The sequence below is a fragment of the Pseudorca crassidens genome, chromosome 20, assembly GCF_039906515.1.
Source record: "Pseudorca crassidens isolate mPseCra1 chromosome 20, mPseCra1.hap1, whole genome shotgun sequence".
NCBI classification, from domain to species: Eukaryota; Metazoa; Chordata; class Mammalia; order Artiodactyla; family Delphinidae; genus Pseudorca; species Pseudorca crassidens.
Window position 1 is genome coordinate 27,152,840 of NC_090315.1, and position 15,946 is coordinate 27,168,785.

Here is a 15,946-nt window from a genome sequence, read left to right on the forward strand (position 1 = left end):
TCTAGGATCTCCTGCTACCAGCCCAACTGCTCTCTAGGCCCTAGCGGCTAGGGCCCTGGTCTAGGGAACATCCTTGATGACTGTTTCTCCTTCACTCGTCATGTCCAATCCATCAGCGTGCTCTGTTGAAGCTACATTCAAACATGGCTTGAATCCACTGCTTCTAGTCTGAGCCTCATCACCTCTTGCCTGGACAATCTCAGCTACCTCCTAACTGGCCTCCCCGTGTCTGACCTTAAAACCTTGCATTCCATTCTCCACACAGCAGCCAATATGACCTTTTGAAAACATAAGCCTGAAAAATTATTCCACAACCTGAAACTGCCTATGGCTTGCATAGGGTTTAGAGTAAGACCCAAACTCCTTAGCAGACTCCTTACCCCAACTCTTCACTCCTTATAAGGTCCCCTATAGCCTCCCCTCCCTCTTCTCTCCTGCTTCCCTCAGCAGGCCCCACCTCAGCAAATTCCAGGAGCAGTCTCCTCAAACATCCTAAATTCATTCCAGCCACAAAGTCTTTGCAATCATTGCTGCTTCTGCCCGAAATAGCACCCGCCTTTGCACCCACCCCACGGCCTCTGCATGGCTGCAGTACGGGGCTCAGCTCTTCAGTGAGGTCTGCTCTGACCATGTAAAGGGCGTATCGCCATCTAAAAGGATTTTCCTTGCTTATTTTCTGCTTCTCCCCCTAGAATGTTAGCTCCATGAAAGCAGGAACCTTGTCTGCTGTGTTCACTGATGTATCCCCAGCACCTAAAGTAATATCCAGTACATAGTAGGCGTACAAAAAATGGTTGTTTAGAGAATGAATAAAAGGTGGGATCACGTCAGAGAAAGAGCATTAGGCCAGAGACTCCGAGTTCCTGAATTTCTGTCTCCAGCACAGCAGCTAGGACACCTGCCTTCTCCTTTCCCTTACCTGCTGCACTGTATCAGACTCAGCTGTCTATGGGTCTGTCCCTCTGGCCAAGAGGTGCTTGAGGGTAGGACCTTGCCTTCTGTTCCGCTCTCTACCCTCCACAATCAGACCAGGGCCTTGCACTCAGCAGGCCCTCAACAAATGCATGTTGTCTTGACTAGACTTTCAATTCCCTCCTGGATTCTGACAGCATTGCTGGACTTCATATTTGGGGAAAAAATTCCATCTGCAAACTACAGCCAAACCCAAGTCAAATTCCAATGTGAAGGAGCTCCCAAGGGCCAAATCTGAAAAAATTCAAGCAATGATATACATGATAATATTGCATGATAGCCCATAAAAAACGGAATACCCACAAGTCCATACTAACATAAAAAGTAAATTATTCAATTATTGGGAAGCGAGATGGGGCAGCTTTTTCTTACAGATTTCAATTAATAAATGTAGACTTAACTCCCTACACATACTTACTACTTATAATGAGAAAAATAGTACCTTAAAGTGGAGAAACCTAGCAGATACTATTATACCTTCACCAAGGAATCACTGTCAAAATCATCATTGGTAAGACATTTCACCATCATGTATCACTAAGGCACATCACTTCTGTGGTCTTCCTGACAAAAATGTATAATGTTGATCTTGAGAGAACATCAGATAAACCCAAATTGAGGGACATTCTACAAATTAAGGGATCAATACGTTTTAAAAGTTGCAAAGCTTTGAAGAAAAAAAGAAAAGAAAGATTGAGGAGACAGCACAACTAAATGAAAAGTGGGATCGTGGACCAGAAAAAAGGACGTTTGTGAGAAAACGCAAAATTTGTGGAAGTCTAAAGATTAGATAACAGGAGTGTTAGTTGCCTGGTTTTTAATAGTTGAAGGATGATTGTGTAAGATGATTACAGGGGAAGCTGGGTGACAGGTACATGAAAACTCCCTACTATATTTTTGTACATCTAAAATCAATTCGAATAGAAAGGTGCAAACATTTCAAGTGGACACAATTTACATGGGATCATCCTTGGGCATACAGCTCTGCTCTGTGGGAGCCTCTGCAGAAAGCGGAGTAGCGGGGCCGGGAGGCAGGGGTCGCCCCGGCGGGTGGAGTGCGCATCTCTTCGCGTGTGTACGGCGCGGGGCGGCGGCCGAGCCCGGGGGCCGGCGGGAGCGCGGAGCCGGAAGCGGCGGCGCGCAGGGGTGTGAGGGTTGGTAGTTGCCTTGTAGGCCGCGCGAAGCCGGCTGTCGGGCTCCCGGGGACTCTCCCGGCGCGGAGGGCCGTCGCCATGTCATCCCTGAGCCCCATCCAGATCCCCAGCCGCCTCCCGCTTCTGCTCACGCACGAGGGCGTGCTGCTGCCGGGCTCCACCATGCGCACCAGCGTGGACTCGGCCCGCAATCTGCAGCTGGTGCGGAGCCGCCTGCTCAAGGGCACGTCGCTGCAGAGCACCATCCTGGGCGTCATCCCCAACACTCCCGACCCAGCCAGCGACGCGCAGGACCTGCCGCCGCTGCACAGGTAGGCTGGGCGGCTCAGCGGCAGCGGCGGCGGCGCGGCCTCCTCCCGAGACCCGGCCCGGCCTCGGGGCGTGGGGCTCGGGGGGCCCCGCGGCGGTGTTCCGCCTCTTCAGACGACTCACGCGCCAGACGGGGGTGACAGAGGAATGCCTCGTGACCGTTAAATGAGATGACTCACGGAGTCGTGAAAGCTGCACGATTAGCTGCTCAGCATCTGATGGGAATTTCCTTTCCCGCCCCCCGGGTCTTCAGACTCCTAGGCCGGTGCTCTTAACCTTCCAGGCCCCCCTCTTTCTTTTCCTTTCTCTCTTGCCTTCCCCCACTCCTGTCTTCCTTCTTTAACTTCTTTCCCACCTCTTTTGTCCTCTTAACGGAGATACTTTGCTGCTTCACGTTTTCTCTTTTCCCGTCCCATCCTAAATTGCACCATTTCCTTATTAATTTGGGGGTGCCTGTCTAACACACTCCCTGCCTCCCCCGCCCCCTGCCTTCTCTCTTCCCCTCACTGCTTCTGTTTTCCTTCCTAAAGGGCCTTCCTTGTTCACATTGTCCCTTTTCTCCCTTTCTAGAACTTTCCTATCTTCTCATGTCTTCTCATATCGTAACGTTTCTTAGGCCCCAAGCTTACCACTGGATTCCCCTACACCGTGGCCCTAGTTGTGTGACTTTGGGTGACAGATTGAACCTGTGCTTATTTCTCTCTTCAGCTGTAATTTGGAAACTAGCAGCATCCGTCTTTTACGTGTGTTATGAAGATGAAGTGAAATCACATGTGTGGTCTGTTTTGCGCCAGGCTGGATAAATGGTTGCACTGACCAGTACTGTAGCCACTAGCTACAGAGCACTTGAAATGTGGCTTGTCCAAATTGAGATGGTAGTATTAGAGTGACCAGTTGTCCCGGTTTGCCAGGGACTGTCCTGGTTTCAGCCCTGAAAGTCCTATATCCCAGGAAAACCCTTAGTTCCAGACAAACCAGGGTGGTTGGTCACCCTAAATGTGCTATAAGTGTACACTACACACTAGATTTTGAAAATTTAGTATGAAAAATGTGTTGTTGATAAATTTTATATAGATTAAATGTTGGAATTAAGTAAAATATTAGCATTTCACTTGTCTTATTTTCTAATGTGGCTACTAAAATTACATATGTGGTTCAGGTTATATTTCTACCAGACAGCACTGGTACGCAGCATGCTCTCAACAAATGCCATTATCTTCAAGCCTCCCAAGCCCCTGCCTCCTTTCCTTAACTCTTCTTGAGGTATTTTCAACTTAGAGCTCCTCCCTCGTTCACCTACAGTTATCCTTTTTTAAAATAAGGTGTAGCCTGACTCTCAGTGGTTTTGGGGAGAGTTAGGAATCTCTTATTTTTGTCCAAAATCTTGTGATTATACACTCTCCTTTTAAAGGAGAGTCCATAGCTTTGTTAAAATTCTCAAAGGAGATTTGGTTCTCCTCCCCTCCTCTTACAGAACAAAACAAAACCAAAAAAACCATAGCAGTCCATTGTTGGTCCACATTGCAAAAGCCTCGCTTTTCTCAAGCATGGAAAACATTTTGGTTTCCATCTGATATACTTTGCTTCTTGCTTGAGTGGAATTGGGTACTTTTCGAGTTTCAGTAAACTGTGACAAATTGTGTTGGATTTTGGTTTCCCTACATATGACCCCACTCCTTTAGCCTTTGTTTATTTCTCCCCTAATTTTTTGCTTCCTGTGCCCAGGTACTTAGTTGCCTGTTGAGGCAAGAGTGCTCAAGATAAGCTGTTTTGTTTTAGTTCTGCTGATTACCCATGGGTACACTGTGAATTTCGAAAGTAGATTAGTCATGTTTCAGGTTTGAGTGACTATTTGTTGGTATGATTCTGGCAAGATTTTGGAGGGTTTTTAATTTCTTTTATGTAAATTCCTCCAAAACAACTAAATTCTTCTGCTTGGAAGTAATCACTAATATCAGATGATGGGTAATCTGGTCCTTGCTGTTCATATTGCTGCCTTTGTTTTAAATGAATAGCAGTGTTAAAATTTAATCATTTAAGTTAGAAAACATACATAGAAAATTCTTCATAGAACTTCAGCATTATGAGGACCCAGCAGACCATCTCGTTATCCTAGAAATATTATTTGCTACTTGAAAAGTCTGTAGAAAGTTTGCATTGCATTCCTTAGTATTAGGTTCCAATGTCTTTTTTCTCTAATATCACCTTTAAATGCTCTTACTTTAAAAAGTTAAAAGAGCTTTTTTTAAAGTAACCATTTTATTTTATTTTGGCCCACACCCCCTTGCAGTGGAAGCGGGGAGTCTTAACCACTGGACCACCAGGGAAGTCCCTAAAAGAGCTTTAATAGTACAAGTACTGCGTTATCTATAATGTTATTTCTGTTGCGATACGCAAATCTGTCCTTTCCCAGTTACCTGCTTTTCCAGGTGGTAGTAGGACATCAGAGGGACGGTGAGGGCTCTCTTTCTGTCCCTAGTTTCCTTTAGACCATCCAGGTGACAATGCCTCAGTCTTCAGGGAGCAGCAGAAGTAATTTGTTCCCCTGGGTTCCTTGTCATACAAAGTGGCAGGGCCAGGTGTTGACTTACCTGAACCAATTCCTTTACCGTTTTGAACAGCACAGTCCCTATCTGCACGTCAGTGTGCAGGCATGTCGCCTAACACAGGAAGAGCTTTGGATAATATCCCCACAGTCTAGAATTTGGTTCCCATGCCACCTCAGACCACCCTGCTTCACTGAACTGTCTTTTTAGTGGCTCCTCAGTGACCCATTGTTTTCTTAGTGCAAATGGATAATTAGCATTCCTTATGCACTGTCCTTTCATGCATTTCAAGATTGCCCTGCAGTCTTCTCCCAGCCTTCCATTCTTCAGGGCACCTGCCTTCATTTCCTCATAGTGCTGAATGCTCAGTCCCTCTTCATTTTCTGTGTACTTCATCTCTAGGACCCCAAATTAGTTTCATTGGCATTTGTCTGACAAAAAATGAATGATTTATATAGAGCAGATACACAGTTTCATAATTTGCCAAGCCTCTCTCCATGTGTTACTGTTATTTGTATCTATTAGCACTCTTCAGCATTCAAGAAATCTGATAACACTAAGATTTTAAAATTTAGTCTTTTATATTAGCAAGTATGTAATGAATAGCTCTACTTAGATGTTCCTAAGTCTGCATTTACTCTTTTTTTTTTTTTTTGGTGGTATGTGGGTCTCTCACTGTTGTGGCCTCTCCCGTTGTGGAGGACGCGCAGGCTCAGCGGCCATGGCTCCCGGGCCCAGCCACTCCGCGGCATGTGGGATCTTCCCGGACCGGGCAGGAACCCGTGTCCCCTGCATCGGCAGGCGGACTCTCAACCACTGCGCCACCAGGGAAGCCCTGCATTTACTCTTTTTAAGGAAGGTCTGTCTGGAAGTTGCGTTTCTTAAATTCAGAAATGAACTTTCAAGAAAGGAGTGAAAATCAAAAACCCTGTAGTCACAGAAGCCTCATCTCTGGTAGAATTTGGGACTATCCTAATAGACTCTTTCCTTGTTTCTAAATCTTTATTAACAATGATGATACATTTTGCTCAAAATCATCAGATATTCAGGAAGATAAATTGGGTGACACCAAGTCAAAACCAAAAAGATGTTTCAGTGGTCCTTTCCCAGAAGTGTGTAACTTTTGCTTCCAGAGCTTTGGTGGAAATACTTCTCTTCCTTAAGTGTTGTTAAGATGTAAACATTAGATATTAAATAATAGCTGTGCCTTGCAGTATCTCAGCTATTTAGAAGCTATGTTAATAGTGTTTATTTTTATACTTCTTATAAGTACAAATCATATTGTCCATTGTGGTGGGAAAAGAGTATAATTTGTCATAAAACCTAATTCAGCTCCCCTATTGCTATTTAATATCCGTGTAATCATGGATAACTAACCTGTTTACCCTTTTTGAATCTGAATTACTCATTTTTAATAAAGTGCTACCTTCCTCACAGAGGTGAACGGTGGTGTGTAATGAAATAATACCTATGAAAGCCTTTTGTAAACTGCAGTGCAATAACCCTGTATGTTAATGGTTTTACCATTGCCCACATAGGTAGTTTTAAGTGTAGATTTCACAAATGGAGGTTGGGGGAAGGAGTGGGAAGACCCCATATTCTTTCTTTTAATATGGGCAGAACTGAAGTAGCATTATTTGGAAAAAAGATTTGGAAGATTAAGGATTCCAAGAAAAATGGAGGGCTTTAAAGTAAAGAAAAAACGAAAGAAGAGAAAAAAGCAAGTGGTTGGCAAATAGACCACAGCTATCCTCATCTTGGAAAACTGCTTTTTGCAGTAGTGCTGCTTTTAGATTTTCCCACCACTGTAGTTTGATGGTTCTCAAAAACTTATATTATCTAAGTCAGTTTCCAAATTATACAGATCTTATCCATTGTTGTCAGACTTTGGGTTAAAATAATATTTTACAACTCTGAGAGTAGTTCTCAGGAATTTCAGAAATTCTTTGAACTGTAAAATACCACAGTAATTAAGGTGTAGATTTACAGAGCTACAACCTAAATGGAAAAAGCACTACACATTTGGGTACGAATAAATGCGGATCTGTTGCAAAATCAAATTGTTGCTTTTGGTCATGCCTAATAAAGTGCATAGTAATAGAAGAACTAGGATATTTTGAAAGATGACTGAGTTGATATAAAGCCTCTGTATCATATGGATCATAGTTAGAAGGAAAGTATTAGATTAATTGAATATTTTGTTTACCTATTTTTATATGTAAAACCTAGAGCCCAACATGCAATGCAACTTGTCTAAAATAACATTAAACGTCGTCTTTCTTTCCAGAGCTTTTACCCCAAATGTCTTTCACTAGGTAGTTTGTTTCTAGCCATCTAATTATTTCACACATCATTGTTTTTTCCTTTAAAAAGGGTACATTCTTTTTATGTACCCTTTTATTTTTTTAGGTATGTTGTCAACTATAAGTGATTTAAAGCAAGAAATAATTAACATATTTAAAACCTTTATATATATATGTGTGTATATATATATATATATATATATATATATATATTTTTTTTTTTTTTTTTCCGGTACGCGGCCCTCTCACTGTTGTGGCCTCTCCCGTTGCAGAGCACAGGCTCTGGACGTGCAGGCTCAGCAGCCATGGCTCACGGGCCCAGCCGCTCTGCGGCATGTGGGATCTTCCTGGACCGGGGCACGAACCCGTGTCCCCTGCATCGGCAGGCGGACTCTCAACTACTGCGCCACCAGGGAAGCCCTATATATATTTTTTTTATTAGGAGGAAAAGCATAGTATAAATCCAACTTAATCTCTTTCCAGTTTGGAACATCTTCCTTTCACAGTTAGGAAAACTATTTTATTTGCTTTGTTAGAAAACTCACTTTTAGTCTTACCTTTAATCAGTGACATACCCCAAATAATTAAATTTGTTTCCTAATATGGAAGTTTGGATTTGTCTCATCTCTCTCTGGTTTCTCCTTGGCTTCTGGTTTGTAAACCCCTTAGACCAGGAACCTGGTTTCTTGTCTGTTAATGTTTCTTGTATATAGAACTGTAAACTGTTCCTGCATTGTGTAAGCATTGGTGGTTGTCATCTGCAGTGAATTATAGTCTTCGTTGGTCTCTAATCAATTTAGGTATGGCTAACTCTTTCAGGCAGTCGGAGTTGGTTTTAAGGGAATGGGAGATAGAACCTACTGTTTGATTAGTGACTGAAGAAAAGCAGCCACGACACAAATAACTCAATAAGATGATTGCCAGATCATTTCAGGTTTTTAAAGTACATGATGTTTTTTCTCTCCACCAAATTATCTTCCTAATTTTTTGGTTTAAGTTCTTGTTTAAATCGAGTTTTATCCACGTGATATGCCTGGAAGGGTGTTCAGGAAATTATATGCATGGCTCAGAATAAACTGAGTGGTGGTGGGAAGCTGAAGGTACAGACAATCTACAGAATGAATCATTTACGAGGAACTAATCAAGAATTAACTGCATCTAGAAGTGAGCAAGCTCACTAAAATATGCACATACTGTCTGTGCCATCAGTATGTTTGAGACGGGTAAGTGTAGTATTCCAATGTCACCATGGTCCCAGGGTGTTGAGAGCTCTGGTCACTTTGATTTTAGTTTCTTTCTGAAATTACAAGCTTTCCTGTGCCTGAGGGGAGAAACTATAATGGTAGTTTGGGATCTGGAAGTGTCCTCTGAACATTGATCTTTCTGTTTCGTATCACTTCAGCTTAGTTTGGATGAAGCTTTCTTTCTGTGAATTAGTTTATATGTGACTTGGTCAGAATTGCGTGATATGGAGCTAAGACTTAAAGTATAACATTTTCAGCTCGTGTTAGGTGAGGTGATTACCACTTAAACAGAACTAGGTTGACGTCTTCCTGAGATGTAGGTCTGTGACTAACTCTCCTCAGTCCATGAAAGTGTGGCCTCTGATATTTAGCCCCAGATTGAGAAATTCAAAATTCAAGGACATACGTGTTAATTCCCAGATCTGATGGCAGTTTTATAGATTGATTATGTAAAAAACCTGGCTTGGTGTTAGTAGCAAAACTGGTATCAGAAGGAGATTTCTTAGATTGGTTTACATCACGCTGTTTAAATCTGTCTAAAATGCTCATATATATTCTGGTGTAAGATTGCCTCATTCCCAGCGGGCAAAATTAATTCCTGTATAAATCTCAGCTGCATTTACTCATGTTTCTATGCTTAAATAATCCAGATGTTTAGGAATTTCTACCTAATTTTTGAATGGCTAATTAGAATGAGACGGCCCCGTATCAGATGGTAGGGACTTGTACTGGATGCTAAGTTAAATAGAGAAATAATTCATTTGCACTTGGGACGTTCTTTGGTTTTTAATGAATTTCTCAGAAAAGGCAACCCTTTTGAGGTTTCTTTTTTTTTTTTAACATCTTTATTGAAGTATAATTGCTTTACAATGTTGTGTTAGTTTCTGCTGTACAACAAAGTGAATCAGCTATATGTATACACATATCCCTATATCCCCTCCCTCTTGTGTCTCCCTCCCACCCTCCCTATCCCACCCCTCTAGGTGGTCACAAAGCACCGAGCTGATCTCCCTGTGCTGTGCCGCTGCTTCCCACTAGCTATCTATTTTACATTTGGTAGTGTATATATGTCGTTTTCACTCTCTCACTTCATCCCAGCTTACCCTTCCCCCTCCCTGTGTCCTCAAGTCTATTCTCTACGTCTGCGTCTTTATTCTTGAGGTAAGTTTCTCTTCTGCCATATTGAGCATTTGTAATACTGATGTTCTGTGTTTTTCAGGATTGGGACAGCTGCACTGGCGGTCCAGGTTGTGGGCAGTAACTGGCCCAAGCCCCACTATACTTTGCTGATTACGGGCCTGTGCCGCTTCCAGATCGTACAGGTCGTAAAAGAGAAGCCATATCCTGTTGCCAAAGTGGAACAGCTGGACTGGCTGGAGGAGTTTCCCAACACCTGTAAGACTAGGGAGGAGCTAGGAGAACTATCGGAACAGTTTTACAAATATGCAGTACAAGTGAGTTGCTTTTAGTTTTTCCTTAAAACCCTCTTCGGTTTCTTTGTTGCCCTAAGATGTGATGAATTTGTTGAGTGGTGAAGTTTTCGGGCAGTATATGTTTAAATGATTTCTCAGTATATTATAGTACATTGATTTCAAACTGCTTTTGTCTGGGATTGTACCTAAATCATTCTAGGACATACTAGCCAACCCTTCCTAAACTTTTTCCAAAGAGTATTTCTAGAGTTTTCCTTATAATTTCCAGTGTCTCCAAACCAGGTAGTTATTAAACCTAAATAATCTTAAACATTAAAATACTGTACAGAAGCTATTTGTCACTAGACTATCTAGGCATCAAATTATATGTTATGTTGGTTCAGAAGTCAGGATCACACTGTGAGTGGTATGGAAGATTAAGCCCATGGTTTCAAGTATGGCTGAAACCTTGATCCTCTAGAATTCTGGGAGGGAAGCACACATTAGGCGTGCATAGGCAGGTGTTCATAGCCTATGGTATTTGTACCTGATGTGGCATTTGAAGCTACACATTGCTAGTGTGGTGAACAACAATAGAAAAATAGAAAATTTGGCACTACAGCTGCTGTGGGGGCTGAAAGAGACTTCAGTTTGAGAACCAGAGTAAGTGAATGTACTGTTCAGGAGTGAAGAAAATAGAGTGGAAAATAGAATTTGTCTTCCTTTTCCTGAGTAATCCTCCCTGAGTCTCCGTTCTTATGTTGGGCATAGCTTTATAGCTTCTTTCTCTTGTTCTTTACTTCTCTCCACTATCAATCAACAACAAAAATTTAAATATGTAAAGATTCTGTAATGACATTAAAGGGATTTTTAGAGAGAAACATCACCACTATTTACTGCCATCATGCATCCAATTTTATTTTTGCTTGTCTTCTTGTCTTGGTTCCTATTCAGTCTTATGTTTTGTTTTCTTATCTATATCTAACTTTCGTATTAAGTACTTTTATGAATTCCATTGAGTTGGGATATCATAATTTTATCATTTCTCTTCTTAGACATCAGGATTGTTTCCAGCTAATGCTTTTCTTCCATCCCCTCTACATCTTCTTCTACAGCCCTCAGCAGTAGACTTCTTCAGGAGCTTTCGGTTTCCTTCTAGCTGCTTCTCTTTGTCACCCACCTATTCATTAATCCTTTCTAAAGAAGCTTTGGGTATGCCTCTCCCCTGAGTAGAAGACTTTAACGGCTCTAGGGTAAAGTTCACATTTCTTGGTATAACGTTAAGGCCCTTCGCAACTCTAGTTACTTCCATTTATACCCAGAGTTCTAGCCACACTGTATGTCAGAGAGCTTCACATCTTGTTATTTCATGTCTCTGTGATTTTACCTTCTGTTCTGTCTGCTAAGAGTGCTTCTCCTCTGAATTTTCAGACTTGACTTATGCTTTCCCAACTCCTATAGGCTGTTAGTGCTCCTTTGCATGCGTATCCACAATCGCTTAAACATCCCTTTTAATATAATGCTTATCACGCTGTATTGAAATTTGTCTTGTAGGTCTCTTTTCCCTACCAAACTTGAATTCATCCCTGCTTTAACCATGTTACACTGAGCCCTTTATTGTGTCTGACAGATAGTTTGTACTCAATAAGTACTTGGAGAATGAAGTACTGTTTTAACAGTACTTGAAGTACTGTTTTATTTTCTTAGAATGACTTTAGGAGAAAGAGTTTTCCAATTTTATTATCTACTTCTCCCACCTGGACAGCGTCATCATAATTATGCTTTAATTCTTTTGACTCTAGGCAGGTAACAGATAGGTTCCAAAGTTACAGTGCTTTTAGAGAGGTTTGCTTATTTCTGGCATATGAAATCTCATTAGAGTGACTGTATGAGGATTTGGTACATCATCTGTGTTAGTCAGTGTGGTGTTAAGTTAGTTTTGCTGTGTTAAGTACTCCAGAATCTCAGTCACATAGCGTGACAAAGGTGTATTTCTCACTCACACTTCATGCCCCAAACCAGCGAGTGTGGTGATCTAGCAATTAGAGTCACCTCGGGACCCCAGTGGGTTGGAGATTCATTTCAAAACGTGCTTCCGTTATTGCTGAGGAAGGAAAAGGAAATGTGGCAGAGCTCTCAGTGGCTTTTGATGCTTCTGCCCAGAAGGAACTGTCACTTCCCCTCATGTTTCATGGTTCAAGGCAGGACCCATAGCCATGTACATCTGTATTCAAAGGTGAGATAGAGCAGCCCTACCATGAGGTGAAAAGGAAAGGGAAACTTTGTCAGTAGCCCCAGTGACTATCACAGTTACTGAAAGGTTGCCTTGAGCTTAATCTGTCTTAACTCCAGGCTATACCCTGGAAGTTGTTTTTTAAAAAATCATTCAGTCAGTGCTCAGATTCTAGTTAATCCAGTGTTCTTCTGAAAAACAGTATTTCAGCTACCGATTGGTTAATATAATAGCATCAACCATGGTAAATTTCCAGAATTTGCCAATTACACTGATTGTGTAAGAGAATGCCTTGGTTCTTAAGAACAAGGGTCATGATGTCTGTGATTTACTGTAAAACATTCAGCAGTAATAGTGTGTGTGTGTGTGTGTGTGTGTGTGTGTGTATAGAGTTGGGGAGAGAGAAAGCAGATGTAACAAAATGTTAACAATTGGTGAATTTAGGGGAAGGATATTAGGGGAAGGAGTTTCTTGTACTATTGCAATTTTTCTATAAATTTTAATTTTTTTCCAAAGTAAAATAAAATCACAAATTTACAAAGCCTTTTATAAACATTAGTATTATCCACTTTTTTTTTTTTTTTTTTGCGGTATGCGGGCCTCTCACTGTTGTGGCCTCTCCCGTTGCGGAGCACAGGCTCTGGACGCACAGGTTCAGCGGCCATGGCTCACGGGCCCAGCCGTTCCGCGGCATGTGGGATCTTTCCGGACCGGGGCACGAACCCGTGTCCCCGGCATTGGCAGGCGGACTCTTAACCACTGCGCCATCAGGGAAGCCCTTATCCACTTTCTGAACCATTTTTGCTTTTCATTCTGATTGACATTTTAAAAGTACTTCTCTTTTCCTCTGAGTCCTGTAAAAATGCCTGAACTCTAATAATCAGTGATTTTTCAGAAACAAAGACTTTCCCTGAGGCCAAAACATTAAACCTCTATGACAATTTGATTTTTTTAATTCACAAATAATGCCATATTTCATTAAAAAGACTTTTTTTTCCCTTGTAGTTGGTTGAAATGTTGGATATGTCTGTCCCCGCAGTTGCTAAATTGAGACGTCTTTTAGATAGTCTTCCGAGGGAAGCTTTACCAGACATTCTGACATCAATTATCCGAACAAGCAACAAAGAGAAGCTCCAGGTAACAGTGTTCCACTCTGGAATGCCACGTTGCTTTGTCACTTCCTATTGAGATCTAGATAGTAAGTTTTGACTTTCAGGTAAGATACTGGAGACTCAAGTAGTTAAGATGCTTTTACGAGGCTTAAGTTGACTTTTACAGTGATTGCTTTACATTTTTGTATACTTAGGCAGTTCTTGTATTTGCATTATCAGTACTGGTAGTCTGTCAATTTGTGGAAAAAGTTAAAGCTAGAATAATAAAAAAGCTAAATATTTAATTTAACTTAAATATGTAAATATGCTTTGTCTCACTACTTTTTTTTTTTTTACGGTACGCGGGCCTCTCACTGTTGCGGCCTCTCCCGTTGCGGAGTACAGGCTCCAGACGCGCAGGCTCAGCGGCCATGGCTCACGGGCCTAGCCGCTCCGCGGCATGTGGGATCCTCCCGGACTGGGGCACGAACCCGTGTCCCCTGCATCGGCAGGCGGACTCTCAACCACTATGCCACCAGGGAAGCCCATGTCTCACTACTTTTAAAAGTGTGGAGCTGTGACCTTTCCCTTGTGTATAGGCCTGCTTTTTTAGAATTCTTCAGGTTTCTTACGTTAACCACCCCTATGATGCGATATTTATGATTTTTTGTGATTTTCAGGTTTTTTTATTTAAAGTGAAATGAGTTTCTAAGATACTTGAAAAATAATCCAAGTGCGGACTCTTAGATTTGAATGTCTTTCCTGCAAACTATAAAAGTTTTCTTGCACATTTATTTTTGTAGTACTTTTAAGCAGTCTGCTTTATTGAATCTTCGTAGAACATTAAAGTTAGTTTTCATTGAAACAACCCTCCTTATTTATTAAATAAATCCCCAGTTTATTTAATACTTCAGTCTAACAATTATACTAGCAAGTGCAACTAATGCAGACAGGCTGGGTTTAAATACAAGAATTCGGTTCAGCTGGTAGGAGCAGAGAAGGCAGGAGCTCTAGAGAGTGACCTGGCTGTAGGCTTAGCAAGGGTATTTTACTGAAGGACCAGAGAGTATTAGTCACTCAGACAAATTGTTAGTGGAGGTTGGTTAAAAGTGCTCCTAGTCTCTTGTGTATGTAAAAATTTAATATTTTGAACCTAAAGTTTGTATAGACCTAATATGTAGACTGGGCTTTAAGAGAATAATTCCCAGAAAGAGTTGACATAAAATGTGTTTTGTTCTTGCTCTTGGAACAATACATAAGGCTTCATCTTTAAATGGAAACTCAAGGTATTTTTATTCTTGTGTTTTTTTTTTTTTTTTGCGGTACGCGGGCCTCTCACTGCTGTGGCCTCTCCCGTTGAGGAGCACAGGCTCCGGACGCGCAGGCTCAGCGGCCATGGCTCACGGGCCCAGCCGCTCCGCAGCATGTGGGGTCTTCCCGGACCAGGGCACGAACCTGTTTCCCCTGCATTGGCAGGTGGACTCTCAAGCACTGTGCCACCAGGGAAGCCCTATTCTTGTTTTTTTTAGGATTCTGATATTTGTGTCAGATTACCTTGCTGATAATTTGGTTGTGTTAACCATAGTGTAGCTGTGAATATTGATAGAATTGTCTTTTCTACTCAATTTAAGTCATGAGTCTTGACTGCCTTGTTTTTGGAGCATGTGTTTCTGAGAGAGAGATGCTATACATTTCCTCAGATTTTAGATGCTGTGAGTCTGGAGGAACGGTTCAAGATGACCATACCACTGCTTGTCAGACAAATCGAAGGCCTGAAATTACTTCAGAAAACCAGAAAACACAAGCAAGATGATGATAAGCGGGTAAATGCTTCTTTTAATCCATTTCTTCAGGTTCCTAGTTGTTTTTGTGTGATGTGAGATTCAGGGTTTTTTTTTTTTTTTTTGAAGAAAAAACATGGGGGAATAAATAAAGAAAGGAACAAGAAGAAACAAGTTCATTGTCTCTTACACTCAAGTTACTGATACAATTTTGAATTTTAGTTTGTTTCCCCCTGCTACTTCTCCTTGTCTGGATCTTTTTTTTTTCCTTTTAAGCATGTAGACATTTTCTCATTTTTTGTTTTTGTTTTGGTAATCATTGAAAGGGATAGTTTACTAAGCCATTTTTCTTTCTGCCAAACATTGTGTGATGTTTTCAGTATTTTAAAAATTGGCAAATAACCACGATGAGTGTCTTTTGAGTATGACTTTTTTTCATTGTATACAGTATTAAGAACATACCACAGAATTGTTTCCTAAAAGGACTGTGTCAGTGTGTTGTGCCATAATTTGGCTTTCTTAAAAATTTAATTGTTTTTACTTTTTAAAGTTTTTTGGCTGACTTTTTTTTTTTAACTTATAAAAGTTTTTTGTTTTAACTTATAAAAGTTTCAATTTTCATATATAAACTGTTAGTCTTTTCCCTTCTTCTAAGCTTAGAGTCCTCTATCCTCTTGGGATTTGATAATATCCACTTTCCTTTTAGTTTTCCTTTTGTTGATTTTTAAAAAGTATTTAACTTTTTAACCTATATGTATTTTATTTTGCCCTGTTAATAAGGTAACGATAGCAGTTATATTTTTTCCCTTTTTATTTGACCTAACACCATTATCAAATAATCCTTCACTTCTCTATTGATTTGTGTATTTGTATGGAAGATGCGATCTGTCTGAAGACTACT

General features: G+C 41.1%; 1 protein-coding gene across 2 annotated transcripts in view; it reads left to right on the plus strand.

The window, feature by feature from the left end:
* Positions 1–2,101: 2,101 nt before the first annotated feature.
* LONP2 (lon peptidase 2, peroxisomal) overlaps positions 2,102–15,946 on the plus strand; it is a 95,811-nt gene continuing 81,966 nt past the window's right edge. The window contains exons 1-4 of one of the 2 annotated variants that reach the window (XM_067718747.1): positions 2,102–2,437; positions 9,748–9,982; positions 13,179–13,310; positions 14,965–15,087. In XM_067718747.1, the coding sequence (XP_067574848.1) occupies positions 2,205–2,437; positions 9,748–9,982; positions 13,179–13,310; positions 14,965–15,087 (723 nt within the window). In that variant the 5' untranslated portion in view covers positions 2,102–2,204. The remainder of the gene's footprint in view (positions 2,438–9,747; positions 9,983–13,178; positions 13,311–14,964; positions 15,088–15,946) is intronic. The other variant, XM_067718748.1, reaches the window with a different exon arrangement.